The following is a 19,821-nucleotide window of genomic DNA, read 5'->3' on the forward strand; positions in this document are numbered from 1 at the left end:
TGTGTGTGTGTGTGTGTGTGTGTGTGTGTGTGTGTGTGTGTGTGTGTGATAAATTATATTAAAAAATACTAATAATAATCTTGCTGTATTTTTATTAAAATTATACATAATTTAATACATTTTATATGGATTTTATTTTGTTTTATTAAGATTATATCTTTATTAAGATTATACAGTATGTACTAAGAGTATGCATTTTATATATATATATATGTGTGTGTGTGCGTGTGTGTGTGTGTGTGTGTTTTACACTAACCCTGGTTGCTCGTTGCCAAATATTTTTCACTTTATTTAAGCATAAACATCACTATTATTTTTCTATTCATGTTAAACCTTTTGTCATGGGGTAATAAATAAATAAAATTCATTTTTTCTTCTCAAGTAATAGTTAATTGTTTTAAGAATTTTTAGATATGTTTACTTGAAAACAATACCAAAATACTAAAAAAAAAAAAAAAAGTTTTTTTTTTTTTTTTTCGGGGTATACATGTGTGTGATTCTTTGTTTACTCCAGCTCCCCATTTGTGCTGGAATATGGATAAAACACCAAGCGAGGGACAGAGAGTAGACTTGCTTCCAGAAGTGGGCGGTAATAGAAACAGTGTTGCTGAATCGTATTGCACTCGGTTTCAATTTCTCCCTCTACGGTGCCGCGAGAAAAGAATGAAATGAAATCATGGCGGTGGTGGTTGCCCGTGCTCGCCCTTACCTTTCCTCATCCAGGCACTCCGCTGCTGCTCTATTTCTCCAATAAAAAAAGCTCCAATAAAAAAAGCTCCAAAACACAAATCCATCACTTGTAGCTTTGCGCCGTTAAATCAGTCGAATTTGAGGGCTGGCCACCAGAGAGAGTGAAGTGTCTGGATAGCTCTCGTTCTGAAGGGTTGCATTAAAGCCGTCGTCTGTAGTTGTTGAAATGTTGCCACCGTAACCCGAAAAATTGTCTCTCCAGCTGAAAGCAAAGCTTCAGAGCTTGTGGTGAAATTAGCATGAAAGCATGTAACATCACAGTGAAAACAGACGCCATGATGTTACACTGCCAGTGATGTGTATTGTACGTTTAAGATGTTCCAGTGTGTTTAGATGATGTTTGTAAGATTCTCATGAAGGTAAATATTGTTATTCTGCAGACAAACGCTATGGTTCGAGTGCAAAGACAATCTGCAGCACTGAGGTGGGTGCGCTTGCATCATCCATGGATGTGCCGCAGGAAGGAGATTATTTCATGCTGTGGTTTGCTTTGGTATTTAGGCAGAGAGATAGAAGAGAGAAACTTATAGAGGAGTTTGAAAATGAGGCTCACACTGATATAGACTCAAGGCAGTTTCTAATTAATTTTCTATGTTTCCCCTTTCGTCTGCATTTGTTTTGTTCCTCTTGAAGTCGAGAGGCTTTTGGACCATATTTTTCATATTTTAAAAAATATGCATTGGTCTTATACCAAAGAACCAATTAGCTGTAGAGTAATCTCCTATTGAAGTTGATGTCTAAATACACTACACTTGGGCCGATGCAGTTATTAAAGATACAGACTGGGAAGGATGTAGGTTCAAGTCCCGAAAGGTTACTCCACAGGGATTGTGCCTAGAGTGTGAGTAGCTACTAAGTCACTTTAATATATTCAGTGGAATCACCAAGTTATGGAAGCTTATTTCTGCCACGGAATTTAAATAAAAGGGTAATTAAAATTTTAATTGTAACTTTTTATCTCACAATTTAGCCTTTTTTTATTGCAGGTCTGAGAAAAATAAAAGTGAAAGTGAAAAAAAAAAGTGAAAGTGAAGTGACGTGACGTGGCCAAGTATGGTGACCCATACTCGGAATTAGTGCTCTGCATTTATCTCATCTAAAGTGCACACACACAGCAGTGAACACACACACACTGTGAACACACACCCGGAGCAGTGGGCAGCCATTTTTTGCTGCGGCGCCCGGGGAGCAGTTGGGGGTTCGGTGCCTTGCTCAAGGGCACCTCAGTCGTGGTATTGAAGGTGGGAGAGAGCGCTGTACATTCACTCCCCCCACCTACAATCCCTTCCGGTACGAGACTTGAACCCGCAACCTTTGGGTTACGAGTCCGACTCGCTAACCATTAGGCCACGACTTCCCCAAACTCTCTTGTTGACTCTCTTTTCAAACTAAAAGTCAGAATTGCGAGATATACACTCACAAATGCAAGAAAATTCATATATCAGAATTACCTTTTTAATTTTTTTTTCATGGTGGTTCCAATAAACTGAATTGCAAGATGTAAACTCAAAATTCTGAGAAAAAAAATAAATCTGAATTGTATGATGTAAACTCAGAATTAAAAGAAAAAGTCAAAGATATAAAATTGTAATTCTGAGACAAAAATAAATTTTCAATTGTGAGAGAAAAAAAGTCTCAATGGCCTTCATACCTATGCAAATTCGTGATTTGAAATATGAACTTTAAAAGGATATTTTGTGTCCAAAAAAAAAAAAAATGTTTTGGGGGATTAAAATATGTAGTTACTCTTCTTCCTGAAGATCATAATGAGGAATCCAGCATATGGAGCCAATATAATTGTAATAAAATCAAAAGAAATGAAAAGCACATAGAACATAACACTTGTGACTTTTTATTTAGATGCTGATCAAAGTGTCACAGCAGCCAATGAGAGCAACCCCACCAGCAGCACTAAAGGTAAAAACAAAGATGTGTGAATTAAAACTATTTTTTGGCCTTCTGATCATTTAATGGTTTAAATTCAAATTCATGACTTATTTATATTTTATACAGAAGAAAGCAGTGTGTGTGTGTGTGTGTGTGCGTGTGCGTGTCCATTTCCAAATGTAAATGAGTTTTTAGCCATTTTATTTATTTGAAAGTTGAGAGAGGACAAAATACAGCAACAGGATCAGATTGAAACTCATGTCACCCAGTAATTTGTGAGCATGTGCATGAACCACTAGGTCACGACTCCAATTCAAATGCATGTTTCAATATTTATACAGAAGAAATAAGAGCGTGTGTGGATGCATTTTTAAATTTGAATTTTCAGGTTATGGACCTTTTTGCCACTTTTTTTTTTTATATGACAGTTGAGAGACTGTCTGACTGAAATGTTGCATTTGCTCAAGTAAACTCAAATGCATGCTTTATTATTTCTACAGAAGAAAAGGATGTGTTTTCAGATGCATGCACAGGTGTATCTCGTCATCCTGAGCTCTGCAATCTCATGTTCTTCTCTTGAAGCCTCTGTTGCCTCAGGCATAGCCTTTAGCATCCCCTGCATTTATTTCAGCTAGGAGAAGCCCAGTAGCCAATGAGATGTCACCCAGTGGCATCTAACTTTTAATTCCTCTGCTCAGCTGTGATCTTGAGTCATTCATTCCCTTCACTCTGCCTTCTTCCCTTGTTTTCTCTGTCTCTCTACGTAATATGTGTCTAGATGATGTGAAAGCCCAGGATAAGAGCTCACAAGAGCCCGACGCAACTCCACCAGACACCAGACCAAATTCTGAAGGTAAATCAATATGAGCTGTGAATAAAACAGAGAAACACACTTACGCAGTTCTCATCTTCAATAAATATCCTGTCTCTCTCATTGTCCTTCTCATTCAAGCTCCCAACTTTTTCTGTTTCATATGCTTTACCCGCAATTCCTTCACTTCCTTTCTCTCTCATTCACTTTCTCTCTGCTGATCTGGAACTGCGGAGTGACCCTGATTTTTCAGAGTAAACGTGTTGGCATGCCTCCTTAAATTGAGTTTGATGAATTACCTGCATGCCCACCTCACGGACATTAATAAATCAAACACAAAGCGTGTGTGATCGGAGCGCAGAGATGACGCAGTGCGAGAAAGCTGATAAATCATGTGTGATAAGAGTTTTGCTGTGCTGTCATTTCGGGACCCCTGGGGTCAGCTTCCCTCTTAGGGCCGCACATACAAACTCCCAGCATGCCATTTATATTCATTCCCTTCGTGTTTAACAGGAAATAATTTAGTACAGTATCTTTATGTGTGTATCTGTACAAACACAGTTATACAGGTAGAATTTAGTTTGACTTTTATTTAATTAACAGAAAGTGTATTCTATATCATATTAAAGTCAACTTAAAATGTAAGTCAAAACAGACTGTCTGAACAGCAAGAAAGTTGCTCTTAAATTAGAGCAAGTGTTCATTAAGCTTCAAGCTATAGAAATGCAAATGGAAAAATATTCATTTTGATTTGATTATTATATATGTTATATTGTTATTGTGTCCGTGTGTGTATGTATGTGTATATATATAAATGTTCAGCTCAGTCTCATATTCAGAATAAAACATTAGTTAGTGATATTTTTTTTTTTTTTTTTTTTTTTTTTTTTTTTTTCTTGGGATCAGAACGGTTTTTAATGTTTTTAAAGGAGTGTCTTCTGCTCATCAGGGCTGCATTTATTTGATCAAAAATACAGGGAAAAAACGTAATCTTGCAAAATGTTATGACAATATAAAATAATGGTTTCTATTATAATATGCTTTAAAATATAATTTATTTCTGTGATGCAAAGCTGAATTTTCAGCATCATTACTCCAGTCTTCAGTGTCACATCCTTCTAATATGCTGATTTATTATCAGTGCTGGAAAATGTTGAGCTGCTTAATATTTTTTTGGAACCTGTGATTTTTTTCAGGATCCTTTGATGAATAAAAAGTTAAAAAGAAGAGCATTTATTTAAAATAGAAATCTTTTCTAACAATATACACTACCGTTCAAAAGTTTGGGGTCAGTACATTTCTATTCTTTCTTTTTTTGAAAGAAATTAAAACTTTTATTCAGCAAGGATGTGTTAAATTAAAGTTAAAGTTACGAAGTGATAGCAAAGATTTATATTGTTAGAAAAGATTTATATTTTGAATAAATGCTGTTCTTTTTAACTTTTTATTCATCAAAGAATCCTGAAAAAAGTATCGCAGTTTCCCAAAAAATATTTGGCAGCACAACTGTTGCCAACATTGATAATTCTAATAATAAATCAGCATATTAGAATGATTTCTTAAGGATAATGTAACACTTTATACTGGAGTAATGTCTGATGGAAATTCAGCTTTGCATCACAGAAATAAATTATATTTTAAAGGATATTAAAATAGAAACCATTATTTTATATTGTAATAACATTTTGCAAGATTACGTTTTTTTCTGTATTTTTTAAATGCAGCCTTGATGAGCATAAGAGACTTCTTTAAAAAACATTACAAGTCTTACTGATCTCAAACTTTTGAGCGGTAGTGTATATTGAATATTATATATTAATGTTTATTATTTAATATTTTCTTGTTATAAAAATACCTTTTGGCACAATATAAATTCATAAAATACAGATTAAAATAAGAAAAAATTAAATTTTTCCTGATTAATTGTTTGATTATTTGATGAATCAATAAATAGTCCACCAATTAGTCTATTAATTTTAGTTGCAGCTCCATTTCTAATTGATATGTAACAATAAAAAACTGAACCTAGATAGCTGGAAATGGGGGGGTTTGACAAAGAAAAAGTAAATAGGCTTAATGTTGGTTTAATGTTGACACTAATCTGTCATGTATACTTGTACATGTATACTTCATTCTGCTGACGTGTTTGTTTTCTCCAAGATGGCCAAGGTGACAAGAATGCACGGGAATGAGACGACAATCAGCCTCATAGGAACGAGTGCCGGCAAACTGTGTGAAGGCAAACATCACACCAATTTTGTCCCACGCCAGGGAGTCGCCCACAAACACTGGGAAAAGTGTTGACCCCCACTTCATTCACCATCTTTCCTTCTATTCAACCTGTATTTCCTTTCCGCTTCCTCATATTAAAAATAAATCAGATATATAGCTATATAAAAAGGATCAAATGAGAGTGTGAACATATCAGAGAGATTGCAGGGATTGTGGAGCTAGAGGAGGGCTGCTATACCTCACTGACATGCTGCTTGATCAATCGTTTTTTTGTTGTTGTTGTAGTTGGTTTTTTTTCTCAATATGGCATCCTGGTGCTGGATTTGAACTGGTTTAAATTAGGTAGATTGGTCAAAACACATCCTAAAATCATCCTGCCGCTTTTAGTTGCTCGCTGATTTGTAATACTTCTGACAAAGTGCAAAGCCAAGGCTGAATTTTCTATCCCGCAGAGCACTCATAATGCAAGATTCAGACCAAATATGATTGAATTCCACAGCCCTGTCCACCGATTAAGATTTCTTTCAACACCAAGATGGCTGTAAATGTCCATTTGTGTGTGAATGAGTGTGCGTATATACCGATGATGTCACTTTAAAGAGGTTTTCGCTTTGTGTGTTAGCTTCAGAACCAAGTCAGGTCAAACGAGGAGAACATCGCTTGATTCTAATCTCCTATCGAGTGGTGACATTCCTCCCTACTGCACGCTATATAACAAAGGCGTTTGTGCGCTCCTCTGCTTTGAAACGACACGTCACGCTCGCAGAGCCCCCCTTTAATCTCTCCAACGAGCATTGATCAGGTTTCATCTTCAAAGCTGCTCTGACTACTGCGAATGCCTGTTAAAAAATAAATAAATAAAACCTGTTGTGTCAGACTGACGTGGCCGTTTTTGACGAGTGCGCTAACCAATTAATTCCCTCAAGTGTATCTAGATGCATGCCAGCATTGTTTCAAATGTTTTATTTACAGTCTCTCTCTCAGTCTCCCTCCCTTTCACTTGCATAAACAGATCTCAATTGCAAGCTCTCAATATTTTTACCAGATTGTCTCTGCATCTTCAAAAATCTGCCTTATTTCATGAAATAAGTAGTACATAATCACAAACTGGTGATGGCAAAAATAAAAGGCAAATAGTAAGTGTGTGGCTTTGAATGAATTAAATACTACTTAAGATGTTGAGTGATGCATTTCTTTCTTTAAACACACACACAAAAAAATGTATGTCCTTTTGTTTGGGTTTTTATTTGGTTTCCTTGCATATGTTTTGTTTTTGTTTGGTTGACAATGATTAAAAATGTATTCAAAAGGTTGATTTACTTCTTTAAGTGGTGCCATACTGTATATCAGATGAACTTCTGCCTTCATCCTTTGATGTTTGCTTTGCTATAAAACAACTATGAATAAAGTTATACAGTTGTTTCCCTGGGCATGATCTCTTGTGTTTTATGGTTGCACCGTATCCAGCAGGTAATGTCTGCAGATAATCCATGAATATCTTTGTATTCGCTGAATTATTATCAGCAAATTTGCACATGCTTGAAGGATATTCTGATGTTAGAGATTTTTCTATTATTTACTTTATAACTTCTCTAAAGCACTTAATGGATAAAATAATTTGTAAGATTTAAAACTTTAGATATCATAGAATTTAATTCGTTTTCAATTACAAAAAAATATATAGAGACTGAAATCTTGGGTGAATTCCATTTGAAAGAGGGCATAACTATGCCATACTCACTCTGAAGGGCGTAGTGCAGGCCACTTAACTGACACCTCTCAATGTCTTTTATTCAGTGTCATCTAATGTACTGTTTCTCTGCATTCAGTAGCAAATGTTAATATATGTAACATTATAGTCCAGGAGAAACTGAGGTTTAATTAAATAATTAGCTTTAAGCTTTAAAATGAATGGCAAGGATGTGTCAGCTAGGATCACATGAGCATTCACTGCAAAATTACTTCCGTAAAATTACTATTGCATGTAGGCTACTGAAGAACTGAAATCCTAGGTAAGATTAATTAAATTACTGTGGCATTCAGGGTCATGATCATAGATGGCAAAATTATTTCCCTGAATTGATAATTGCACACCTTTAACTAATGTCCTTGTGCAAGGGCCCTAGTTATAGGAAATATTCAAATCAAAACCATTTTGTTATTGTCCTACAACCCTAACCCAAAATGCTTGACCACACTTTTTCATGTGCTTCTAATCTCAAACTTAATCTCCCGCACAGATAATAGGTCACTGAACTCTTCCTGAGTCTCCTGTAAGAAGTATTGTGATCTCCAGAGATGAGAGGAACTCTCTTTAGGAGGTGCAGAGTGCTGTCGTGTCTTACGAGGGCCACAGAGTTCATCTTCAAAGAGATCTGACAAACTGGAGGATTACAGCAGGGGTGGATATTACTAGACAACCTGCCAACAAAAAAACATCTTTGTTTCTAAATGGAATCGTGAGACGTTTATCAGTAATAATTATCTATGCATTCTAAATGAACCCCTCTAGCTCATTTCTAACTGGTTAAACTTGTCACTAATTTACTCTCATGTGTTATAGCACTCCCTGCTCTCCTCTACAGTGAGGACAACAGCCCTTAAATGAATGTCACAGTCTGCGTTTGCTGTACCTTATCAATATCTCAGCAGACGCAGACTGACCTCCATCACCAGCAGATGGAGAGATACATGGAGCCCATTGCACAAGGTTCTCTCCATGGTTTGCGGTAATTACTTTGCTGATAACTTGTCCCAAGTGCCGTTACTATGAATTATTACACACACAATAAATGATTTGTGTCACTTTGCTTTTCTCCTCAGCCAGAGGACACTGAATTCCCAGGGATGTAGATGGATCCACAAGGCCAGTGGACTTTTTATGGTCGCTTGCTAGAGAGAAACTGAGGCAGTTGGAAGGGTGCAAATTCAGAGAATGAAATATGGTGAATTTGAACAAAACAAAACATTGGTTGTGTCCACAACAAATGAATCCACAAATAACTTGTTTGTGAGAAACCTATCAAAAGATCCACACGAGGGCTACTGTATACCCAAGCTACAGCATAAATATGCCGAATCTAGTGCTGTAGATGTTGTCAAATATGTAATTACAAATTCATTGATAAAATGGGTCAGAGCTGTGGCTTCCCAGCACGATTCATTATTTTGCAGCCTGGTTTCCTGCTGCTACCCCTAACGCACCATATATTTCCATAACAAATTTCTCCATCAAGGTAGGATGAATAAAAGAAACCTGGCAGCCCAGCAGGACATTTGCACCAGCCCCTTCTGCCCCGCACCTCAGCCGTGCTGCATGCGATGAGAAACAGAACGAGCCATCCTGATACATTTCAACAATGCAGTGAGAAAAAGAAAAACGGGAAGAAAGCAAAGGAGAAAAGCCGCTCAAATAGGTCTCCTTGGCAGGTGGATAATGCATCGCCCCTGATTCCATGCTGCATTTTGGATGTTTTATTGGTTTTGACAGTGGGTTGTTTAGGGAGGTGTTAGAATACAGAGCAATATGTTATTCTGTGAAGTCCTGCTATAGCTGTGCTAATACAGAATTCTGTATAGCCAAACAGCATCTTAATTATCTGTCATCTAGGCACAGTTGACTTTTAACATGAACGGCATATATTTTCAACCATTTTACTGAACATTTTTCTTTTATGACACCTGCTTTTAATATAACTTGGGAGTAAAGGTGAAATATTTAATGCCAATTTACATGTAGTGTTTGGTGTAGACCGGAGTCTGTTTATTTTGTTGGTGTAACAGCAAACTCATTCTCATCTGTTTGGAAAGGCAGTTTGGATAGGATTCATGTGAGTACGATTCACAAATCTCACAAATCAAGCTGTCTGAGTTTGATTCCCTACAAAGAACCAACTTGTTCAAATAATTCATCTGCAAAATTGAAGTAAATGGGGTGTGCTGTATATTTTTGATTCATTTCAAAGGGAGGTGATCTACATTGTGTTGTATGTTTTTGATTTACTAAAAGGAACAGGCTCATAAGAGTCATTACTTAGGCAGTCAGGATACATTGGTTTCATTGTAAGTTTTTGATTCAATTTAGGGGAACTGGCTCACAAGAGTCATTCATTCAGGAGTTGGATGACAATGGCTGCACTGAATGTTTTTGATTCACGTAAAAGAACCTGCTCATCAGAGTCATTTTTTGGGCAACTGGACTACAGATGTCTGTTTCTTATGAGAGGCCATAGGCCATAATTACTGATAAAACTTTCACAAACACTAATGAAATGAACACATGGTGAAAGATGTTGATGAAGTGGCTTAAAATTAGTTGATTCTGCCCTGTATGGGGACTGAGCTTAAAGGGTTAGTTCACCCAAAAATGAAAATTGGCTTGTGTTTTACTCACCCTCGAAGCATCCTAGGTGTATATGACTTTCTTCTTTCAGACGAATCCAGTCTGAGTTATATTAAAAATTAGGGATGCACCGATACCACTTTTTCCAGTACTCGCCCGATACCGATACTTTTATTTTTGGTACTTGCCGATACCGAGTACCGATCGCGCATCTGCGCCGCCGCACACTCAATCCACTCAGCATGCTTTGTTTATCAACTCACGCACATCAGCTATATAGGCGTTAATACTGAATGTTTAACATTATATTCATTGCATACATATACTTCGTAGTAGACATCCTTAACTCCTTTCTGCTGTCTGTTGTTCTGTTGTCGGTGTTTCTTTGTTTGAATATGGCGCTTAACACATGTTGTGTGGTATCGGCGTTTGGTATCGGGGCATTTTAACGAGTACGAGTACAGGAGCTCAGTATCGGGCCCGATACCGATACCAGTATCGGTATCGGTGCATCCCTATTAAAAATTGTCCTGGCTATTCCAAGCTCCATCATTGCAGTCAGCGGGTGTTGCAGTTGAACAGTCCACAAGTCGTCAAATAAAGCATGCGCATTCATAATAAAACGTGCCTCACCCGGCTCCGGGGGTGAATAAAGGCTGTTGAACTTGCAACACCCGCTGACTGCAATGATGGAATAGCCAGGACAATTTTTAATATAACTCCGACTGGATTCGTCTGAAAGAAGAAAGTCATATACACTTAGGATGCTTCGAGGGTGAGTAAAACACAAGCCAATTTTCATTTTTGGGTGAACTAACCCTTTAACCAGTGTCAGTTCGACCGAACATTGGTTCATACAGTATGAAAAAAAACCTGTGGGGTAATTGAATCAATTGTGGAAAAATCTATGGCTATAAGATTAATTAAGATGATAGTTCATCCAAAAATTTTAATTCTGTGATCGTTTATCCTTCTTCATGTCGTTCCAATCATGTTTCACTTTATCTCTTATGTGGAACACACACACACACGAAAGAAATGTTTAAAAAATGACAGCATAAAAGTGAGCAAATTATGGGAGAATAATTATTTTGGGGTGATTTATTCTTTTGAGAGTTTTCTGACCTCTCTCTGTAACACTGTCATTATGACTAGCACCAACACCTTTTTGACGTTCAGATTTAAACAGGGCGGTAGATCTGGGGGTGTGGCTTACAGACAGCGAGCCAGGATGAGAGCTGACATACAGCAATGGAGCTTTGTGGCGTTTTCTCTTTATTTTCTGTTCTGGAGATAAAAGCTTGCTGTCATTACGAACAAACCCACATCTGGTTAAGTCAGTGGCTCTGGCATAAAGCTGACGAGAATCAAGATCACAATTACGATTTTCTTTCCATTTTATTCCTGTCACCCAGAACAGCAGTGCTTCACCCCTCAAATAGTCTCAAATTACAGGCTGGATGGCTCAGTCATTACACGAGGAGACATTTACTTTGTGCGAGGTGCCCTTGATTCATAAATTACTATCTCTGCAAATAGACCTGAACATTTTTATGTATAAAATGACATTTTCACTGTCTGAACCTGATAAGTGCATTATGCTCACTTGAGACTTGCAATATTGTTTTTCTTCTTATATTCAACTTGCATTATCAGACATGTCTTCTAATCGGTAAAACAATAGACCGTATATTCACCACAGGTTTCACAAAAAGAGGGTAAAAACTTGGAAATGTGCTCATCTATAACTTTCCCTCTCCGCCGTCAGTTCATTTTAATCTGAACATCATTTGGCCAGCTCTCCATTCATCTCACACACCTCGTTTAAGATCCCTTCCTCTCTGATATGAGGCCATCACTTCTCCCGAAACCAATATAGCTCCTAACCACTTCATTCAAGACTTCCATCAGCCTTTGACAATGCTGCTTTTGACTATCTGTCAGGGAGCTGTCACTCCGCTATAAACTTCATGCTTCATATGTCTATTCCTCCTCTAAGAAAATAGAGAAGGGAGAGCGACAGAGAGAATGTGCCGGAGCAGGGAAGTGAAAGGAGAAATCAATTGGCACCATTCTAAAGAGTCTCAAACACATCCTATCTTCAGGTGTGTGTCAGACAGAGAGACGGGTTCGTCCCTGGGGTCCCTGCCATGGATCCCAGCAGAGGCCATCAGATTGGCTGACACAAAGCATTCACTTGTCACTTTCCTGAAGAGAGACAGGCCGCCTCCTGTCCAGTCAGAACCGCATGCATGATTGATCATCTAAAGATGGAGGAGAACACAAGAACTGAGAAATTAGCCATTGTTTAGTAGTAGCAGATCTGTTCTGGGCGAGTACTGACCACCTGCCAGAGTGATGGGAGCAGACTTTCTAGTCTATTTGATAGTGACCCAACAAACCACAGATAGATGGTATTAAATTGCATTTACATTTGGAAAACAATAGTTTATTTGCATTCAGAATGCATAAGGCTTACGGCTAATGGTACTGCTATTCTTGTACAAGCTTTAGTCACCTATCAAACTTATTATTGTAATTAATTTCTCAGTGGGGTTCCACAAAAGTTTCTTCACAAATGTTTATTTTTTTGGTCGTCCAGAGTTTGGTGGCCTGGATCGTTACGTGAACACCTTATATTGAGCACATTACTCCTGTTCTCCGACAACTTAATTGGCTTCCAGTTAAATATTGCATTAAAGGAACACTTTTGAAAATAGGCTCATTTTCCAACTCCCCTAGAGTTAAACAGTTGAGTTTTACCGTTTTCGAATCCATTCAGCCGATCTCCGGGTCTGGCGGTAGCACTTTTAGCTGCAGCTTAGCATAGATCATTGAATCTGATTATGGGTGCAGCAGGTGCAATTATATTACGCAGTGCCTGAAAATAGTCCCCAGCACGCTTCCTGTGCAAGCAGGTGGTCACGTTGGTTATGTTGACGGAAGTTAGCCTATTTTCAGGCGCTGCGTAATATCATTGCGCCTGCTGCACCCATGGTACGGCAGCAAAGTTCCTTGATTATTACGCCGGAATGAGAGTATAGTTCCTAGCCATATCGGCCTAGAAAATCACAACTTTTCATTTTCCGTCGGTCTTAGTACACGATGTAACTACAGAAGAGTCAAGTTTTAAATAGGAAAAATATAGAAACGCTTTGGTCATTTTTGAGGGAGATGCTAACGTTCTAATCAGATTCAATGATCTATGCTAAGCTGCAGCTAAAAGTGCTACCGCCAGACCCGGAGATCGTCTGAATGGATTCGAAAATGGTAAAACTCAACTGTTTAACTCTAGGGGAGTTGGAAAATGAGCCTATTTTCAAAAATAGTGGAGTGTTCCTTTAAATTTAAGATTTTACTTTTTAGTCACTTCTTAACTTAACACCTTCATATCTCTGATATCATCTTCACGTATATTCACCTACATGATACTCTACTTCTATTACTTTTATTACACACTCTGTACATGTGAGTACTATGAGGTCTAGGGCTTTTAGTTGTACTGCTCCTCATTTTTGGAATACTTTACCACACGTCACTCCAGTCTTTCGATGTTTAAATCACATCTTAAAATCCATCTTTTTAGATTAGCTTACGTTATATGTTACATATGTTTATCTATATATTTTGTTTTATTTGGTATTTTATTGTGCTTATAAGTTGTCTTCTCAAGTGTCAACTAACTTGAGACCACTTTCAATTATATATTTAATACTGTTTGTCTTGAGATGAACCCTAGTGTCAAACATTTTGAGACATTTTAAAACAATATGACGCAACTAAGCCTTGCTTGCTGAAATTCTGTTACTCGGTCAGTTCAATACAAGCTTTGAAAACATTCAGTAAGGAAATATTAAGTTGCATTTAGCATTCTGACATGATATGGCTAGCTAACAGTTAACTGCAAGAGATTCATTTGAAATAGTTTGACATGTCTAATTTCATTGGAGTTTGAGTTGAGTGTTTAATGTTAAGTAAACTCAGTTTCTATAATATGATACCACTGTCCACAACTAAAGTAAGTTGTCAAAGAATTTTTTTTAGTGTAGATCGCACACTCAAACTCACAAAGTGCTTGTCTCATTATCTCCTTCAAAACAAAATAAATTGAGTCTTGCATCAAATGTAGAGATTGTGTGATGTCAAGCATGTGATTCATGAGTTGGTGATCGAAACTAAAAGGTGATGGAATTCGTGTTTCAAATGACAATGAAACAAGGGCTCAAAGGTCAGAGGTTTCTTAATGGGAATTTCTAACAGGGGAATATTAGTGTCTGGCATCTAAGAAATAACAGACTACATGCAATCCATACACAAGCAGGACATCAGGGGCCAAGTCAATGCCATTTCTCCACGCACCAGGGGCTGCCGTGCCCCAGGCTTTGAAACCATGCAGACGTTTCATTATCTAGAGACAGAATTCCCTCTGCTGAACTCTAACCTGCACCATTATATAACGAAATTGATGATCAGTGGTTACGGTTCAGTCTGAATCCTGTCACGCTCAGTGCTGAATGTTTGGGAACGCCTGGAAAACCACTTCCTCTGAGTTTCCATCCGTTCCAGTGGGAGGCGCTATCGTTTGATGTTGAATCTCTGTGACTTCATACCTAGAGCTAAAATGGAATGAAATTGTTGTTCAAAATGAACTGAAGCCAAATCACTGCTAGGGAAATATCGAGATGGTCTTGGCAAATGAGACTTCAGATGAATTCCTGAAAGGCTGTTTAGGTTCAATCGGCCTTGAGATTAGTCTAGATTAATCTGAAAGTTCATTTATTTAGTGCCTGTGCCCATTTGTGTTCAAGACAGAAACTGTCAGAAAAATGGCTGAAAAAATATCACAAGTGTGGGGAATTAAAATCACCCAGGACTTCAAATAACGTCAAGTCATTCCAAAGCTGCATGACTGATTGACTTCTGCACTGAAAGAATGCAAAATAATATATTTTTAAAGACTATTCTGACTAGTCTTTTTCTTATAATGAATGTAAAAGAGATCTGGGGCTATCAAGCTCCAACATGACAAAAAAAAAAAAAAAAAGTGGTCCATGATTTGTTCAATAAATTTTCTGAAGCCATACAAGCTTTGCATGAGGAACAGGCTAATTTTCTGTTTTTTACTGAAACTAGCTCTCCTTGGTGCAATGTTCATTTGATTCATTTAATCATTCATGGAGATGGACCGTATCAATAAATCAGTTGATCCATTTCACAGAATTGGTCTGAATGATTTGTTCATGAATCAGATTTATCTAATTCTCATGCAGACACACTGACTTAAATTATAAATGTATGAAGCACTTTTATTGTTTATAGTGCTTTTGCATCATTTCTGAAGTTTGAAATCTTCAGTCCTCATTCATTATAAGTCCTTATTCATTATAACATGGAAAAAGTGCAACTAGTACATCCTTCAAAATGTTTCTGCTTGTGTTTCACAGAAGAAACAAAATCATATAGGTTAGAAACAATGTGAGGGTTATCTATCTATCTATCTATCTATCTATCTATCTATCATAAATAAAATATTAGCAAGGCATTCTGCAGAGTTCATTTTTGCTACAAACCTTAAACAATCCCTACTAACATATGAGATCAAACTGGAGGCACTATGTTTTTCAAAAAAAAAAAAAATTAAGGTGCCACATCATGGCAAAATTGTCCTTGAAGTTCTGAGCATTTTTCCACACAGCATCTAAAAGCATTTTGCTAGCAGTGTGGAGCCAGGCTCAGAAAGTGATATTTGGTGTCTTGAGATGGCAGGGAATATGATGTGTTGTTAGTGGGGTGAGACAGAGGCCCCAGACTCAGCTGGCTGTTGGAGTAATTGGGGAGGTTGGGAGGGGGCCGCCATGGCTGGTCGGGCCCATATGCAGCGCATGGTGGTGGGGGATCCAAGCCAAAGTCTTGTCCCTGCTGGTGGACACGCTCCAGCACATGATGCTGCTGGTGCCCAGCACCTCACGCTGCTGGCCAGCTGTCATTCCTCGGACAGGCCCTGACGCCGAAGTCATGCCTATTCATGACCGAGCCAAGCTATGTGATTAGAAAAAAATCACAAATCTGCAAAAGGCCATATTCTACACCTTTGTAGTAATTCTGTCCTCTGACATTTACTGTCAAGCTCTTTTACACCAAAAACAGCCTCCCTCTCAACCACAGAATTAAAGAGTCAGTTTTTACTACTGTGCCTTTAAGAATTCCCGTTTTTTTATTGTATAACTTCTACATACTGGCATACTTCAGCTGTCAATCATGAATGCAGACCAAATTTATATTTAAATGTGTGGTAGTTTAAATGTTTGTATGTTCCAGCATACTGTGTAAATAGTTCTGATAGGCTGGTAATGTTGCAATGCATTATGGGTATATGCTGTTCCGCTCTCACCCTCTTGCAGAAGTGTAGTACCTTTAATGGAGTGCTTTGTGAAGTGCATGACTTTATAAAGCTTAAATTTGATTTATGTTCATGTAGTTACAAAGAAATAATCTTAACATATATGTGTGTTATTAATTATGAACTTATTTAGAGTTCAGTGATAATATGAAGTCATAGTGAGGGACTGTAATAAAAACATGTTTCGCATTTTACAACATGTTAACTCATAATTATTATAAAATTTCTCATTATGAGATGCTATCCCAAAACTATGAGATTTTCTGGTCAAAATTCATTAAAGAGAAAATTAGGAAGTCATTATTAAAGGAGAAAGACATTATTAAGTTATAATTATGGTTTAGCATCTCATAATAATGGCTTACCAAAATTAAGTCATATGAGACTACGCCATTAGAAAGTTTCATATTATTTTGATATGTTAAGTCATTATTATGAGAAATATTCTCTATATAATGAAATGTCAGTTATGAGAAAGTTTCTTTTTTTTTAAACTATGGCAAAAATTGCATTTTCCATGAAGCAGCCACCTCAAATACATCAACACAAACACATTCTAATATATGTGTCATTTAAATGCATTGGATGAGAACGGAAGTCTAATTTTTTGTTTTGGACCAGTCGTGATGTGCCATTTACCAGTTGACATGTGGCACAATTAGAAGTGTGATGGAAATGGAGGTGAAGCTGTTGGCACAGATGCTCCCACCCATGCCACTCTCTCTCCACCCGAGCTCACAGCCGCCCGTCTGCCCACCCGAGTGTGTGTCTGAGGAGAGGAATTGATTCCCTTCACACTGGGCTCTATATTAATTAATGCTCCTCACTCCCACTGTCACAGTCCCTCCTGTCTTCTTCCTGTTTTTCTTGTTCCTGTTCCACTTCTTTGCTTGCTTTCTCTCATCCCCGGACCACTTCCTCTTGTTTAAAGATTGTTAAAGATCACAAGGCTGCCTTCCCTTTATAATAAAACACCCAGGATGAAAATATAGTTTAGTGGATTAATGCTGACAATCACCGTAAACAAATGAAAAAAAGCATAGATATCCTTCCAGCATTTTTATTTTTTTTTGTATTTGTACTCACTTTCTTTTCAAGCAACCAGATGTCTGCAGGGCACCATTTCATTTATAGGAGAAAGACAGAATGCGATAGTAAAACTGTAGTGTGCTACTGCCCCCATCTGACCATATTAGTGCATATCAGTTTATCACTGTATGAGGGCACATGCAGAACATCAAAGGCCTGAACATTAAGGACATATTTAAAGACATGTAAGACATTATGTTATACACTATGACCACACCAAACATTTTATACACACCATGCAACAATATACTTCATTTAAAAGGAAATATAAAGTCAATGTGAGGAAGATAAGCGAGCAGGAGTGACTGCAGGCCTCTCCGGGGAGCCTGAGAGAGAGATGGCTCCACTAAGCAGTAAGGGGAAAATCAGATCACCTTGAATTAGCATAAACTATCTTCAGATGGAGATACACATGCTCTAAATGCAGGCAATCCCAATTGGAATAACTTCTAGTGTTGGATAACTATTGGGTTCAGCCGGGTCATTTAGCACTTAGAGAGAGTCCCCGGAGGCACCGAGAGCATTCAGGTTGGACAAATTGCACCACCGCTGTGGCAGGTCTCCACCAGAGGGAGGGCGCCTGGGGAACTCACTGGCTCAATTTACACAGTTCAGAGACGAAGCTTGGCACCTGGAGGGAGAGGTGGAGAGAACTCTGGGTATCTGAAGTGACAATTACACAGTTATGCAAAGATTGTGGATCATCACCGATTCAGATTAGGTGACCCTGTCAGGGTCAAAGAGGTGGAGTCTGGCCCTGAGGGATGGGAAATTCTGTATGGTTCTTCTAAACAATTTCAGCTAGAGCTTTTCGAGAGTGTAAAAGCACAGATGGCACTTATCATTAGCAAAATGTGTACTCAGAATAATTTTTTAAGTTTCTGCAATACTGAAATAAAAGATGCTTTTCAAACTACTACTTAACAGTGGAAGTACTTAACGAAAATAACTGTTCAAGATCTGTAGAACTGTAGGCCCTATAATTACAATACTACCAATGGCAATTGTTTTTTGAGAGCTAAATTAATTCTCCCTTCACGTGCCATCGGAAATGTTATACTTTCAGAAGACTGAATTATGAGATTGTCCCTTAATTGTACAAAAAAAAAGTATTTTTTGAAATCTTATTAATGTCATAAAAGTTTTAAATGTCTTAAATGGTAGGCTATATATATATATATATATATATATATATATATACTGTGATTAAGTTTATTTCGAGCAATATATGTAATCGTATCCCGTTCTGTTGTAATTATATCACCATTTATAGTATCAATATTAATAGTAAGAACAGTTATGTATACTGTATATATATAAGGTTATTATCAATAATAATTATTCACAAGGCGACTGAATTAAATGTGAGCGCTGCTAGTTTCAGAGTAAAAAACGATTGTGAATTGCCTTTATTAAACAGCAATTGAATTAAATGTGAACTGCGTTTCAAAGTAAAAACGCGCAGTAGCCTGTTGCGCCTTCTACTGGCTGATGTAGAGCAGTTCTCAGTCGCTTGTCGGCCATTCACGTGATTCGTGGGGTGGATGGATGAACGGATCTTTAAAGGTGACAGGCTCGATGGCATTTTCTTTTCATGTAATCTCCATATAATGACTAATAAAGTGGTGTTTATAAGCGCAGTGCTGCTTTGTTTGCTGGGGTAACTGGGAAAGTGGTTGTATTTCTGCTATTCCATATGCGCCATATCCTACTGTAATAGAGTAAAAGAGAGTGAATTTTTGTTCAAGTCGCTGCCGGGGCGTAGCATTTGGGTATGCAGATATACACATGCATACGGCCCGGGCGGATTGGGGGCCCGCCGACAGGGAACTTAATTAAATCGTGGGAATGATTCTGAATTCTTAATTCGTGGCCACGATATGTGTGTATGTGTGTGTGTGGGTGTGTGTGTGACCTGTGCTGGCAAAATGAGTCACAATTAGCACATTTTCAAAAATGAGTTTTTTTTTATCTTTACATTCTCCATTAAAAGACCTTCAGAATGATGGTTGGAATCTGACGAAAAATGACTGAGCTACACCTGTTTGAAGTCGATAGAGTCAGCAAAGTCAATTTTGGGAAAAATCGAGTTAAAGTTTTCTGAAGGTTCCAAAGCAAAATCACCTGCAACGTTGCATCTTTTCCTCCAGTTCTTTTCTTAATAATAATTACTATAGTAATAATCACAATATAGCTATTTTTTTAATCTTTGTTATTTTAAATAAGAACAGATGCAAAAAAAAACAAAAAAACAGTAGAACAAATGTAAGAAAGAAACAAATAATGCATTACCTAATGCTCTAAACAAAA

The 19,821-nt window shown here is 37.6% G+C and overlaps 1 protein-coding gene across 1 annotated transcript in view; it reads left to right on the forward strand.

The window, feature by feature from the left end:
• The window catches only part of LOC107739862 (O-acetyl-ADP-ribose deacetylase MACROD2-like), a 253,846-nt gene extending 247,323 nt beyond the window's left edge, over positions 1-6,523 (forward strand). Inside the window, exons 14-16 of the mRNA XM_016552077.1 lie at positions 2,611-2,667; positions 3,416-3,490; positions 5,609-6,523. Coding sequence (XP_016407563.1) covers positions 2,611-2,667; positions 3,416-3,490; positions 5,609-5,640 — 164 coding nt within the window. The 3' untranslated portion in view covers positions 5,641-6,523. The remainder of the gene's footprint in view (positions 1-2,610; positions 2,668-3,415; positions 3,491-5,608) is intronic.
• The last annotated feature ends 13,298 nt before the right edge of the window (positions 6,524-19,821 follow it).

Source organism: Sinocyclocheilus rhinocerous, unplaced genomic scaffold (genome assembly GCF_001515625.1).
Source record: "Sinocyclocheilus rhinocerous isolate Xijiao unplaced genomic scaffold, SAMN03320098_v1.1 scaffold1156, whole genome shotgun sequence".
Lineage (NCBI taxonomy): Eukaryota > Metazoa > Chordata > Actinopteri > Cypriniformes > Cyprinidae > Sinocyclocheilus > Sinocyclocheilus rhinocerous.